Here is a 13,801-nt window from a genome sequence, read left to right as displayed (position 1 = left end):
GATGCTATTGAAAGCGAAAGCCAGTTTCTTATCAAACCACTATATATCCTAGACAAACCAAGGAAGTAAAAATTAAGCTGGTCAGTAACCTGACCAGCGTTCATTTATTCTTTTTGCGTAAATACTGTTTTCTTTTTTCTTTGGAAAGACAGAGGAGGGGCAAACAAATTGAGAGAAGTCTACAAGAGATATGTACTTTTTTGTTTATGGACTGCTCGATTAGTTGGTTGAGCAATTGAACGTATCGACGATGGAAAATTACGATGATGATGATGAGTCTATTCATGAAAAAGTCAATCCTGCGTGAGAAAGAGAACGAAACAAACCCTAACCAAAAAAAGATGAAGGTTACATCAAGTACAGCAAAAGAAAATGTCCATGTGATACTGCATGAGCAGGATGGAAAGGTAATCGCGAAAGGTCATTAGAGAAGCGAGTTATGTCCAAAACTCGTGTGTGAAGCTAGTACTTTGAGAGTACTTGAGCGAGTCCTTCATACGAGGCCTGTCGAGTGAGGCAAAAGACCATGAAGATCAGAAAAAGTAGAGTAATAGTTAGAAGTGAGGACGTACGATCATGATTCCACAGCCGGGGATAACTTTAGCCAGCCGGGGCGAGAGGCCTCTCATGAGTCCATTTCTAATGCCTTCAGAGCGAGCGATCTGAAGGATAATACGGATAGTCCCAGGGGGCCTTGGAGTGTGGGAGGATGAGGAAGGCGAGTAAGGGGAAGCCTGTCTGCGGGTTTTGACGACGTCGAAGGGGTTAGTGAGAGTAGCGGCGACAGCGCCGCTGAGGGAGCCGGCGAAGAAGCTCTGGAGGGCAAGCTGGTGGACGCTAGCCCGACTATCAGCCTCGCCGAAGCCGAGTCCACCGCTGAGGATCCGTCGGGAGGCCTCGTATGAGGACCAGTAAAGGGCGCTAAAAGGCACATCCCGCCACAGCGTCGCTGGAAGTCCTGTGTAGAGAGTTCGGAGACCCGTCGAGCGCACTGAGCTTAGTAGCGTGCCGAGTATCGGGCGCGGACTCGCCACGCCACCCCGGCCGTTCGGGTCGAACGGCGCAAGCCGGAGCAGCTGCGGGCGGGCTACCGGTGTTGATTGGAGCCGCGTCCGGATCAGCTCGAGCGGCGAGAAGAGTGCGACGACCAACGAACGAGACATGGCCCCGGAGAGGAGCGGGATGACGGCGGCGAAGGAGGACGCCGATGAGAGGCCTTCGCGGCCAGTTGGCGGGACTAGCTCGAGAAAGGCCGAACGGAGCATGTCGTATCCGAGCATATAAATTGCCTGGGCTGGGATGGTGATCATCAGGGTAGGCGCGATCCCTCGCCACAGCGAGCCGATGCCCTCGAAGCGAACAATTTGGAGAAGGGTGGCTAGGGTCCCATTGGACGGAGGAGAAGGTCGGCTAGGATAGGCTTGGGAGAGGGGATGGTCATGGATGATATGGTTGAGTGCCGTTGTTGTTGTTGTTGAGTGATAATAGGCTATTCCCGGAAAAGGTTGCGACTGGGTCTGCAGGCGAGTTTTGACGACATCCAACGGAGTCACTGAAATACAAGCATACGAACAGGGATTGTCAGGAATGATGATCGTGAGCGTGATGGGACGGTGTTTTGTGGACTCAACTCGTCAAGCTTGTCAAGCATCCTCCCGCACATGCCGCCAGTATCTTATCCCTTGGCCGGACGGTGGTGGCTGATTGGAGCCCGGCCCCGGATCCGAGCCGCTTGAAGGATGTATCGTCTGCTAGGTCAGGATGCTGTTGCAGCTGAGGATGTTTTCCTTTCGAGCGCTTCTGTGGTTCTGGATGGGACATCGATTGACAAATGTGGTTGGCGCACAGGGCAGGGCAGCTGGACCCTCGCCGTAGCCAGGCAGGTGTGACGGAGAGTTCTCTCGGATGTCGCGGTAGCCGGGGGGGCGCAGCACCGAGCTTGCCGGTGCCCAGACACAGCTGTGTCGCTGCGGGAACCCCCTCCGACAGCTCAGCGACTGCGGCGTGCTGCGCATGTAAAGCGTGCATACATATTTCGAGGTCACAATTTGGTCCCTGAACAATTTCTAGGTTGGGGTCCATGACTATCACTAATCTTTGTCCACGAACATACCACAGTGGGGTGAAAAGGGCACCCCTGGACTGCAAGTTCAACACTTTCATCCCTGTAGTTGCGTGGGGACAAAGCTGTTGTGACATATGTCACATAGCCTACTCGGCTGCGGCTCAGCCCGGAGAAGGTACTTCCCCTCCGGCCTGGGACTAGCAATACTATCAATCTATCCATTGCTCATATCACAACAAAAACTAGGCTGTTTCTGCCCAGTTATGTGCCCAGGAGGTGCTAGGATAGACAAGAGCTGGACTAAAAGTTAGTGTAGCTATTATATGCTTACTCCGCTATGCTAACACCAACAATAAAAAATTGTAGCATTATATATTTTGTGGCTGTTAAAAAACAACTGCTAGCGCTTCCTTTGCACTTTTTTCTTTTTAATTAGTGTTGCGGGAAATTCCGGCTGCTAAAAATAGCACAGATTTAGCTAGTGTCAAAAAAACCCCCCTCAACACCTCTCAATTGCCGGGAGTCCTTGCGTATTCGAACCCCAAGTGCCCATGTCGGATATGTACCCACTCAGAACAATTCCCGCCGTTCTCTTGTTAGTCCTGCACCTGCTCGACCCCAGGCACAGCAATCCAAAAGAAATTCCAAGAAGAGGAAAGTTGCAGTCTCCTCGGACGATGATACTGAAAATGAAGCTGATCGGAGCCAAAAAGTCCCAACGGTCGTAAATCCATTTGACAGAATCACACAATACTCCAGCCGAAATGGACAAGTGACTGTCGACACGGCCCAGGATTCTGATGAGGAGAACCGCAAGAATTCAGTGAAATCCCAGAAGAAAAATAATGCGGATCGGGATAAAGGCAAAGACAAAGACGGTCACAATCACGTTTGGCTCTACTTTTATAGCCCGGGTACTGGCCCAAAACAGGTAAGATGATTCGATGTTTTTAACAAATGTGATTATAATTCAACCTGACAAAACCTTCTCTAACCTCAGAGGACTCTAAAAACGTCGCCTGGGCCTGTCAATGGTGCCCCAACAAATTTAAGACTTCCACAGGCTCTTTGTACAATCTCAAGTCACATCGCGAGGGGGCCAACCTCAAGGGAACACTACGTGCGGCTTGCCCTGGTTGTTGCAAAGCAATCGCATCTGGGTGCAACCTTCCTCCCACTGCTGCTGAGCTTACGTCCCAAGCTCAAATCCCTGAAAACGGTACTTTGACTGCCTGGGCAACCAAAGGAAAATCCAACAACAAAACACTCAAAAAGCTTTTGGTAATCTGGATTGTCCAGCAGTCGTTGCCATGGATACAAATTGAAGATTTTCTCCTTTGAGTGGTGTTTGACTATGCAGTATGCACCACCAAACTTAATTCTCGGGTTAGGGCGGCCAAACATGCCCATCAGCTATACATGTCTTGAACAGCGGACACCGTTCAAGGTATGTTTTTTCTTCTGTTTGCAATATCTAACTGGCATTTGGAAACTCATGCCAAGATACTACTTCTAGAACTCTGACTCAAAGATATCTCTTCACCAGGAAAAGAAAATAGTCACTTGATGACAAGTGACATCATTCCAGCTTCAGCGGGATACCCACCATCTACCCACCATCTACCCATCATCTACCCACCATCTAACCAGTTTAAAAATTTCCACAGGAGATCCTCAGTTTTTGCTGGGCACCACTGATCCCCATTTCTGGTCAGCTGATACTCAGCTTTAGCTCACAGCTTATGCTCAGCTTTGGTGCCCAGCTCATGCTCAGCTTTGTTGCCCAGATCAGAACCAGTCCTGGCCCAGCTTATTTACAGCTTTATTCCAGTCATGGCTCAGCTTAGACTCAGATTAGGACTATCATTGGCCCAGCCAATGCTCAGCTTTGGACCAGTATTGGCACAGCTGATTTTCAGCTTTGGATAAATCTTGGCCCAGCCAATGCTCAGATTCTGAGTCTGACCACTCCTGTAACAGCTTATGCTCATCTGTGGACCAGCCTTGGCTCAGCTGATGCTCAGCTGTGGACCAACCTTGGCTAAGAAAATGCTCAGCTGTGGACCAGCCTTGGCTCAGCTGATGCTCAGCTGTGGACCAGCCTTTGCTCAGCTGATGCTCAGCTGATGCTCAGCTGTGGACCAGCCTTGGCTCAGCTGATGCTCAGCTGTGGACCAGCCTTGGCTCAGCTGATGCTCAGCTGTGGAACAGCCTTGGCTCAGCTGATGCTCAGCTGTGGAACAGCCTTGGCTCAGCTGATGCTCAGCTGTGGAACAGCCTTGGCTCAGGTGATATTAATCTTTTGAATAGTCTCAAAACATCTGATACTCAGCTTTAGAACAGCCTTGGCTCAGCCAATGCTCAGCTTTGTGCCAGCATTGGCTCAGCTGATGCTCATCTTTTGAAAAGTTTTGGCCCAGCTGGTGTTAATCTTTGGAACAGTATTGTACCAGCTGATCCTAAGCTCTGCACAAGCCTTTTCCAAGATGATGCTCAGCTTTGGACCATTGTTGGCTAAGCTGATGCCCAGATTTGGAATATTCTTGGTCCAGCTGACACTTGGATTTGTTTCAGGCTTGGAATATCCAATGCTCAGCTGTGGCCCAGGCTCAGCCAATGCTCAGCTTTGGCCCAGGCTCAGTCAATGCCTACTGCTCAGCTGTTCCTGGGAAAAAATTAGGATCAGCTGACTGTGCCACATTGAGTGCTCTGGTGCAGTCCTGCAAGCTCTACAAGTGCTGGTGGAGCAGACTTGGAGCAGCGCTGGAGTAGCTCTGGAGCAGAAACCAAAGCTGCATCATGTCACTTGCCATCAAGTGACTATTTTTTTTTCCTGGTGCTTGCATCTGATGTCTGGACCACCAAGGGAAGCCACAAGGCATTTGTCGGGATCACGTGCTTCTACATCGACCAGAACTGGAACTACAAGTGTCAACACCTCGCAATGAAGTACGTGTCATGGCATCACAATGGCAAGTACCTTGCCTCTCCCTTGGAAAATGTGCTAGTAAAGCACGGTCTGCACCAAAAGATAAGTAAATCACATAATGATATTTTCTAATCCTGTTCTCCAAGCTCCAGTTCAATCGCTAATTTCATGGTTCAAAATATATACATTCTTGCCCAGACCACAGATTCCGGAAGTAATAACTTCACAATGGCCAAAGGCGTGGCTTTGACCTTCCTTTTGGTGGATTTGACCGATTGGGATGTTCAGAAAAATCCCCATTAATGTGTTTGTCATGTTATCGCACTTATCTTGGGCGCCGGTTTAAGCGCCTTGAAACTTTCAAAAGCCATTGTTTGACCAAAGAAGAATGATGAAAGCTTTCCTTGGCTGGAAACCATCCTTGAGGAAGTGGAGGGACTAGTTGATGAAGATATTGATGAGGTCAACCCTGAATTATTGGAAGACAAGGAGGACCAGGTTGATCCTGATGATGCTGAACCAAATCAACTAGAGCCTGGCTAGGGTGACTCAGACAGTAGTGACACTGAAAATGTTGAGATATTGTGTTAGCATTTCTTTATGCAGTATGCTTCTAATCTATAAAACCACAACTCAGCCTATATTATACATGTATATAGTCTAGTTGTTTTCCCTCACTGTTATCCTTTCTCACTGAATGATAATTACACATTGACTCAATGTGCTGAACCATGTCCATGACATCTTGTCATCTCTCATAGCTGTTATGTCCCCTTTGTTACCCTCAACAGAAAACCGTGAGGACAGTGGTTCAGGTATTGGTTTCACCTTGAAAAAGGTTTGTATTTTCATATTCAGCAGAAATTGCGGAAACATTGTATGTAATAAATATATTTATGATTGATAACATTGGCTTGATTACATATGCCAACAGATTTATTCTTCCCCCTGAAAACAAGCGGAGTGGAAGCTTTGGGCCACCAAGCTTGGCTGTAAAGTTCCAGGCTTGATTGGAGGATACGGGATAAGATGGAACATTGCATACAATAGTTGACAATGTGCTTACCAAGGACGCCGGGTAATCAAGCAGCTCCTTGAGAACAAGTCTGACAAGCACACTGGACAGTCTGCAGGCAAGCATTACAATTTGAATTTGGAAGAGTGGCAAGAGGTGAATGAATTGAATAGTGTCTTGAAGGTAAGACTTTCCTTTTTTTGTGGTTTTAGCCAAATGCCAATTAGATTTAATCATCATTATGTTGCAGCAATGTTTGGAAATGACTTGACGCATGGAGGGTGATGGACCCAAGCTTTAAATGGTCTTATATGAATATTCACAAGTCCTTGATAGCCTTGAAAAGAAGAAATCAGCTGCTATATTAACCGATTCTGTGTTGGTTTGGATGTTTGATCCAATGATCAAAATCACCAATAAGTACGTGGACCTAGCCCTCAAGTGTGATACAGTTGTTGTGGCCACTTTCCTTCATCCGGCTTGGTGGATGATGTTGTTTCAAAGTCTATTTGGCTCCCATGTCAGACAGATCAATGGATGACTTCCCGTGGGCTAAAAAGCCAGATCTGTCAGGCCAGGTTAAACTCTACTGGCTGGTGAGAACTTGATCTCAATCACTTTTCACCAGCCAGTAAGGTTTAGATCTGTAAAAATTTAGTCTGTACGGGGGGCCTAGATCCTACGGGAAGTCTTCCAATGACTTGATCTAAAAAAATTTCAAAGCTCAAGAATCACTCCTCAAGTCTCTCAGAGCAGAATCACCTCAACTGTGTGAGAATATAAGCCAAGGTGAACGGCCGCAATCTCATAAATTGAGACTGTGGCCGGGATCTATCTCAGCTGCGGAAACTGGTAAGCAAAGCGAACCACTTCCGCAGTCCAAAGTTTGAGTTCCGCGGAGTCGCAAAACTGACACATCACATTGATGCATGCAGGTCCGACTCAAATGAGAAACAAACTCAGGCGTGTGGAAAACCTCAGCCCTCAGCCACTCAAAGCTAGAATATCGGCAACCACCAAAGGTGAGCAGCCGGTAATCTTAAAGCACTTTGATGTAATCAGACAAGAGCTAATTCTTCAATCTAGTTTTAGCTCAGCAGCTTGTCAAGAACAGCCACAACCAAACCAATCCCTCTCAACAAGAAGGGGAAACACTCAGTAAGCAGGTTACACCAAGCAAAGAGCTTATGGCCAAAAAACTGACGAGTAGCACGATTGCGCTATAGACAACGTCAAAGAATTCCTCAGGCGCATCACTGAACCTAGACCACGTGGATCCTAAGAACCATAGAATCAACGAGCGTAAGCACTCGCAAACAACACCAGATAAAGCAGAGAACTAACGGGACATGCTGGCTTTCAGGGTAAACGCACTCAACCCAAAGAAAAACTCCAGGCTTCTTCCTACTCTCTTTTCTCTCAACCTTAAGTAGAGCGCAGCCAGCAGCCTGCTCTTAGGTAAATCATCAAATAGTTTCCTTATCTATTTGTTGTTATTGTACAGTCATACTAGCTACAGAAACATACTAAAGTAATGAAAATACTCTTAGTCTTCTGAAATCTTTCAAACTGAAGGCAACACAATCTGATGTCAATCCTACACCTTCTGATTCCGACTCCAACAAAGATGAATTCAACTTCTACCCTCAAGATTCTGAAGCACCAGAAATCAATACTGAGATCAAGTGTTACACCAACCAAAGTTGGTTTCCCCCTGGACAAGAAGGGTTGTGTATTGGCTTGGTGGAAGGTTTTTTTTATTTTATTTCTTGTTTTGTTTCACTCAAGTCTAAGATCATTGATTTTGAAACTTCTGATGTACTTCCAGCTCCATTCAAAGGATTTCCCCGTCTTGGGATAGATTGCAAGAGACTATCTAGCATGTCCGGCCAGTTCTGCCAGTGTGGAGCGGACATTCTTGGCTGCTGCCAACATTTGTGGATCAGACAGGTCTGGGCTTGTGATACAAAAAATTGAGCGTTGTATCAGCAGCCACATGTGGCTATGCAACAGTGTCAAGTTGGGTGTGGTCTTTTCTGATTGTCAAGATATTATTGATGTAGCCCAAAAAAGTGAAAAGTTTGCTTGCTACAAACAAAAATCTGCTCCCAAAAATAACAAGTTATAGTTTTGGTAATTTTTTCTGATATAGTTCATTAAACTCTCTTATTAATTTTCCTTCCTTTTTTTTCTCTATTGGTCTGCGGGTATGGTAGTTTTTTTTTTCCCCCAGTTTATGTAGAAAAGCGGTTAACATACCGCTACATAGCCTCTTTTTTAGCGGTTTTGCGCTAAGTGGTCTGGCGCTACATGGCCGCTGCAAAAAGTGTGCTAGACACTATGTTTTTTTGTCAGGGATTTCAAAAAACGTAGCGGTCCTTTTTGACCGCTACAGTTCAGCGCAGCACAGCAATCTGAAAAAACACTACACTAACTGCTACGCTACGCTTTTTGTAGCATAGCTGTTACACCCTTGTTTATGGGTACCAATCACCTTTCAGCAGGTGTCTATGTGACCTTGGAGGTAAACATGGCTGGTGAAGAGATACTCCTTTGAGCTTTTAGCTTGCCTGCCCTGGGCACCGGAAAGGGCTCACAGATACCCACTGAAGGATGAATTGTACCCACCAACAGGTGAAAAAGTTCCATTCCAATGGAGCAGGGCACATGTCAGTCACAAAGAAGAACTTCAAGGGGCACTCAAGGCCCCAAAGAATTAAAAAAATGTAGAAAGAAACTTCATGATCTTATGCATCTTCTGTACCCCCAAACCTGTGAGATTACACGCCTAGGTGAACGGCCACAAACTCATAAATTGAGCCAGCAGCCGGGAACTCAATCAGCTGCGGAAAATGGTAAGCAAAGCGAACCAGATTCCGCAGTCCAAAAATCAGCTCTGCGGGGTCGTAAAACTGACTCATCAAAATTTGATGCATGCAGGTCCGGCCTCAGCGCACAGCAAAATCAAGCTTGCGGTAAATCCCGAGCCACAGTCCCTTAAAGCGAGAATAACATCGCCCACCAAAGGTGAGCAAGAAGTTGATTTAGCTTTAACACTAACAAGTTGAGCGCTAACGCCTCGATCCTCTCTTCTAGACAAAGTCAAAAAGATAAAACCCACTCATACCGATCCTGCACAAAGTGAAGAGGAAGAAGTCGGTGAGTAAAGGTTTCTGTAACTCAGCAAAAGAAACAAAGCACTAAAAGAGGATCGCATAAACGTTTTGTAGATAACGTCGCGCTATTCCTCGACCGTTTTGCTGAGAACCAATCAAACGGACCATAATACTCACAGGCTCAAAGAGCGTAAGAAAAAGATTTAAAAGAGAAATGAAACTTACAAATGAAGATTAAGCTAACTGAGGTTTACAACGCACAGATCGCTAAGACGACATACGCGGAACCATTGCTGCTTCCATCTCTACTCCATTTATCTCTCAAACAGTCAAGAGCAGCACACTCGCTTGCTCCTAGGTAAATAAAGGATACATTTCCTTTGATTTATCATAAGTTAGAAAATCCTTGTTAGATAGTTACAAAGTCTAATCTAGAGAAATGAAATCCTAGTCCTTTGTATTCTTTCAAAACCTTGATCACACAATGCCAAATGACATGGGTAGAAAGAATTTAAGGATTAATTCTTCCCAATTCTCTACTCCTGGGAACTGATTGCGCGTCACACGGGATGTCATGCAAAAGTTTCATTTAAGGTGTTCAAAGTTGAAATCATAATATTTTCATTACATAAAATCATAAAACTTTCAAATGATGATTTTATATGTACCATTTTAGAAATGTTGCTCCAATTTGAGTGTTTGCGTGTACATATTTTTTTTTGGCTTAGAATCTTATGATTTTATGCTGTTATGATTTTATGAAAGTCAACTTTGAACACCCTAAATATTATTCTTGCAATGTATCACTAACAAAGGGGGCTTAAGTCCCTCCTTTGGAGGGTCCCTACGGGAAGGTGTCTTCCCTATTGATTCAACATCTTGATCACAGTGTCAGCAAGGGTAGCCTAGTCAAACTGCATGCCTGGTTCTGAGCAATCCCCAAATGCCCTAAGGAATCCACGGCAAACGGGTGGTGACCAACTCGTGTCTGACTCCGCAGGTGAGCCTTCGTGAATTTGAAATCATACTTAGCAGTGGTGCATGAGCATTGAGAGGACATCAGGAAATCAGATTCAAACCTGGATGAGCATGAAAGGAAACACCTGTCTTTCATAATTTAATGTATCAATGTTATTGTTTTAATTCGCTCTTGTAGTATACCCACAAACACTCTAAGTTACTACTAGGAAGTCTCTGATGTCAAGGTATGGGGCTATGTGTGCGGCCAAAATAATTTAGAGAACTACACCGGTAAATATAAATCGCGTGCCTTGGTGATGTAAAGCTAATTCAATAACAAAAAAGGTGATTTGGCAGATATCTTGGAGAGACTGGTTGTTGAGAAAGCGTCACTCGAATAATTAGGCTATGTAGCCATTGAATTGTTTCCAAATATATCTGCGAAAGGTCAATTCGGCGTTATCAGATAGTCAGAAACGCGGCGGGGGTCTGTATGTCAAGGAGAAGACCATCGGTTACCTTGTCATGAGCTCTTCTCAGTGCTCAGCGCAGCAACTTCCGGGATCTAAGGGACAATCACAATCGAAACGGGGAGGACTGTATCTGGGTCTATCGATGGGATGGGGTCCGGGAGGGATTCTGCCGTCAGGTCGAGCAATCGGTGTTGGGGAGCCGATGGTAACTTGCAATAGGATTAATAATCCAACAGGGATCACTAAGAAGTTTTGCATTATGGAGAATCTGACTACGAGAAGCTGATCTAAGTTGATGCAATTCAGAGTGGTATAGTCAGGGCAAAAGTCTTGTCAAAGCAGCACGGATATCAAGTTGCGGAGTCAAGGGAATTCAATCAGAAGGGCATGGAGTGAAATGGAACAAACCTAGTCGGATACGGAAGCCAGATGACTTGGAAGAATGCAAAGCAGACGATGAGAAAATCAAGGGATTGATGGGACAAATGCTCGTGGATTTTAGATATGAATAGGCTGAGATGAAAAGCCTTGGGGGTTGGGAGCTAAGGCTTGGAGTTACCGAGTCAGCAACAAAGGACTCGTGTTGAAAGCACCATGTACAGCCCGCCTCCTCGCGGATGCCCGTCACAGCCTCAACTCATATTGTAATGGTTGCATGCATGTACAATCCTACTCAAAGATTGTTCCGTGCGGTGGAAGTAGAAAGTGCGACTGTACACTTCTACGGCAAGCCCGGAGGCGCACATTTCAGGAAGTTTCCCTCAATTTTGTAAAAACCCCGGGGAAGGAAGGAAAGATACCACCCGACTACACAATCGTAGCGGGCATCAACTCTCCCCCAGAGAGGTATACACCAGGCCATAACACTCCCCCGCAAGCCAATATCACTGATAACAGAGGTGATATTGGATTGGACACCAAATGGACTGGTGTGAAACTACATACAAATCTAAGTGTTACTCCCCGACAGACTTGTTAACTGTCAACTTTCACGCATACTGGCTACTATACTAATGCTATTTTTTTAAAGACTATACTATGATTTATCTTAAAATGGGACTTTTGGCACCCATGAACCGTGGAACTATTTTAAGGCAACCACACTCCTAAACCAATAATCAATAATATGCTTGTATGTAAGACTAGGAGTAGCTAACACAGTTATGTCATGTTATGTGAGGGTTACAAGCTGGGGAGATGTGACATGTGCGAGATGCAGGCAATGGGAATTGAACACGCGACAGAGGTAACGCTGGGCTCATAACCTGTAAAAACCCCGGGGAAGGAAGAAAAGGTACCACCCGACTACACGATTGTAGCGGGCATCAACTCTCCCCCAGAGAGGTATACACCAGGCCATAACAAATTTAACCAAGATTTAATTTTCCCTGATCGTTTCATGTATTGGAAAGAAGGGTTTGTTTGAGTGATCTTTTTACATCTCGACATTGGGAGCAATCGGCCTGAAGGTGATAATGCAAACCCGCTTTTTGTTGAACTGGTAGCTTCAGAGTCAATCCATAGTAAATTTTTCTGGATAAGCATAAGGATTCCACGTGAACTACAAAATCTACCAAATATGCGCATTGGTGATGGGAGTTCCCTAGTCCAAGAACAAGAAAGATTGATTAACAGATGTCGTGGAGGGAGACTTGTTGTCCAACGGGCATCATCAGAACAATCAGGCTAGCCATTGAGTTGTTTCCGGATATGACTGACGAAGGTCAAGCGGGCGTTCCCAGATAAGTAGTCAGAAACACAGCAGCGGTCTTGATGGGAAGGAAAAGGTCATCGGTTACCTTGTTATGAGCTCTTCGGATTATTGCAACCTGGATCACATACACATTTGTTGCTTATACAGTCACATTTACATTCGCCAGGCCTGTCGTGTTGACCGCCAGGTTTGCCGGGCCCTTGCGTCGCAACACCTCACACAGAAAGTGTTGGGTAGCAGATGGTAGATTGCAAGAGGACCAATAATGCAAAAGGGATAGTTAAGAAGTTTTGCATTCTGGAGAATCAGAATACAATGAAATAAGATATGAGTTGATGCAATGTGCGAGCGTATTGTCAGGTCTTGGTAACACGGCAATTATGGTGTTCAAAGTTGGTTTGCATATTTTTATGCATGCATAAATCATAAAATCATAAAAATATTTTGGTGAGGAAATTTTCTATTACATAATCAGACAGTCATATACCCTGCAAAAAAGATTTTATGATTTTATGATTTATGCATGCATAAAATTATGCAAACCAACTTTGAACACCATAAATGATATCTGTAAGTGAAGACAAACCTAAAGAAAAATCACGCAACGTGAGTCAGGGAGATTTGATTAGAAGGGCATAGAGGGAAACGCACCTAGCTCCTATAAGTTATTTAAAAATTGGCACGAGTGTAAACAGTGCAAAGCGATAGCTGTGACGATTGAGGGATTGATCGGAGAAATGATCGTGGATTTTGTAGTGATTATTGTGGGTGGGGAGCTTGGCACGGAGAATCACCGAGTCAGCAAAAAGGGGCTTTAGACAGCGCAGCTGGCACTATGTACAGCCCGCCTCACGCGCGTGCCCGTCACATCCTCAACTGTATTCTTTAGTTGTATGGTTGAATAGTTTTTGGTGCGTGCATTCTCGAATTCCACTCAAAGATTGTTCCGTGCAAAAGCAGAAAGTGTGTACACGTCTAGACTATGGCAAGCCCGGTAGGGTACATAAATATTGATGTATCGGGGTGTTTCCCTGAGGTTTATGTGTGTATCTGGATGTCATTTTCCAGCATTTTTGCTCAATGTTGGTTTGAATTGACTGGGAGAAAGGGTTTGTCAGAATAATCTTTCCACAATACAACGATCAAATTGATCCACACGGGGTCCAACTGGTCAGGAAGTAGCACACAACACAAATCCGCTGGTGTTTCTATTGCCGCGATAAGCCAATCCATCGGATACTTCTCGACGCGTCATTGGCACCTCGGGCAGAAGATGATTTTCGGGAGTGACGTGACACAATGAGCCACTGCAGCCAACACGCGTGCTGTGCCATGTGGCAGGCCAGCCAGACTCCGACTCGAGGCTTCTTTTCAACCTCCGCCGGCAACCCCCAACTGATGACCCCCAGAAGACTACACGGCGGGAGCGATCGATGAAGATTCATTGGGTCCAGATGACGCGTGAGCCGGATTGACGCTGAAGCACCCCCAGATGCACATTGCCCCATGCTAGGATGTGAGGATGGACC

The 13,801-nt window shown here is 45.6% G+C and overlaps 2 protein-coding genes across 2 annotated transcripts; both read right to left on the bottom strand.

Annotated features, from left to right (window-relative positions):
• Positions 1-462: 462 nt before the first annotated feature.
• PtA15_10A567 (uncharacterized protein) lies at positions 463-1,821 on the bottom strand (the record flags this gene model as incomplete). Its single annotated transcript, XM_053160755.1, has 3 exons — positions 463-504; positions 573-1,552; positions 1,632-1,821. The coding sequence occupies 3 exons, from the start codon at positions 1,819-1,821 to the stop codon at positions 463-465; spliced, it is 1,212 nt and encodes a 403-aa protein (XP_053024698.1).
• An 8,712-nt stretch (positions 1,822-10,533) lies between these two features.
• On the bottom strand, positions 10,534-10,816 carry PtA15_10A566 (uncharacterized protein; the record flags this gene model as incomplete). Its single annotated transcript, XM_053160754.1, has 2 exons — positions 10,534-10,574; positions 10,642-10,816. The coding sequence occupies 2 exons, from the start codon at positions 10,814-10,816 to the stop codon at positions 10,534-10,536; spliced, it is 216 nt and encodes a 71-aa protein (XP_053024697.1).
• Between the last annotated feature and the right edge of the window lie 2,985 nt (positions 10,817-13,801).

Source organism: Puccinia triticina, chromosome 10A, assembly GCF_026914185.1.
Source record: "Puccinia triticina chromosome 10A, complete sequence".
Classification (NCBI taxonomy): domain Eukaryota; kingdom Fungi; phylum Basidiomycota; class Pucciniomycetes; order Pucciniales; family Pucciniaceae; genus Puccinia; species Puccinia triticina.
This window is presented reverse-complemented; position numbering and strand designations above follow the sequence as displayed.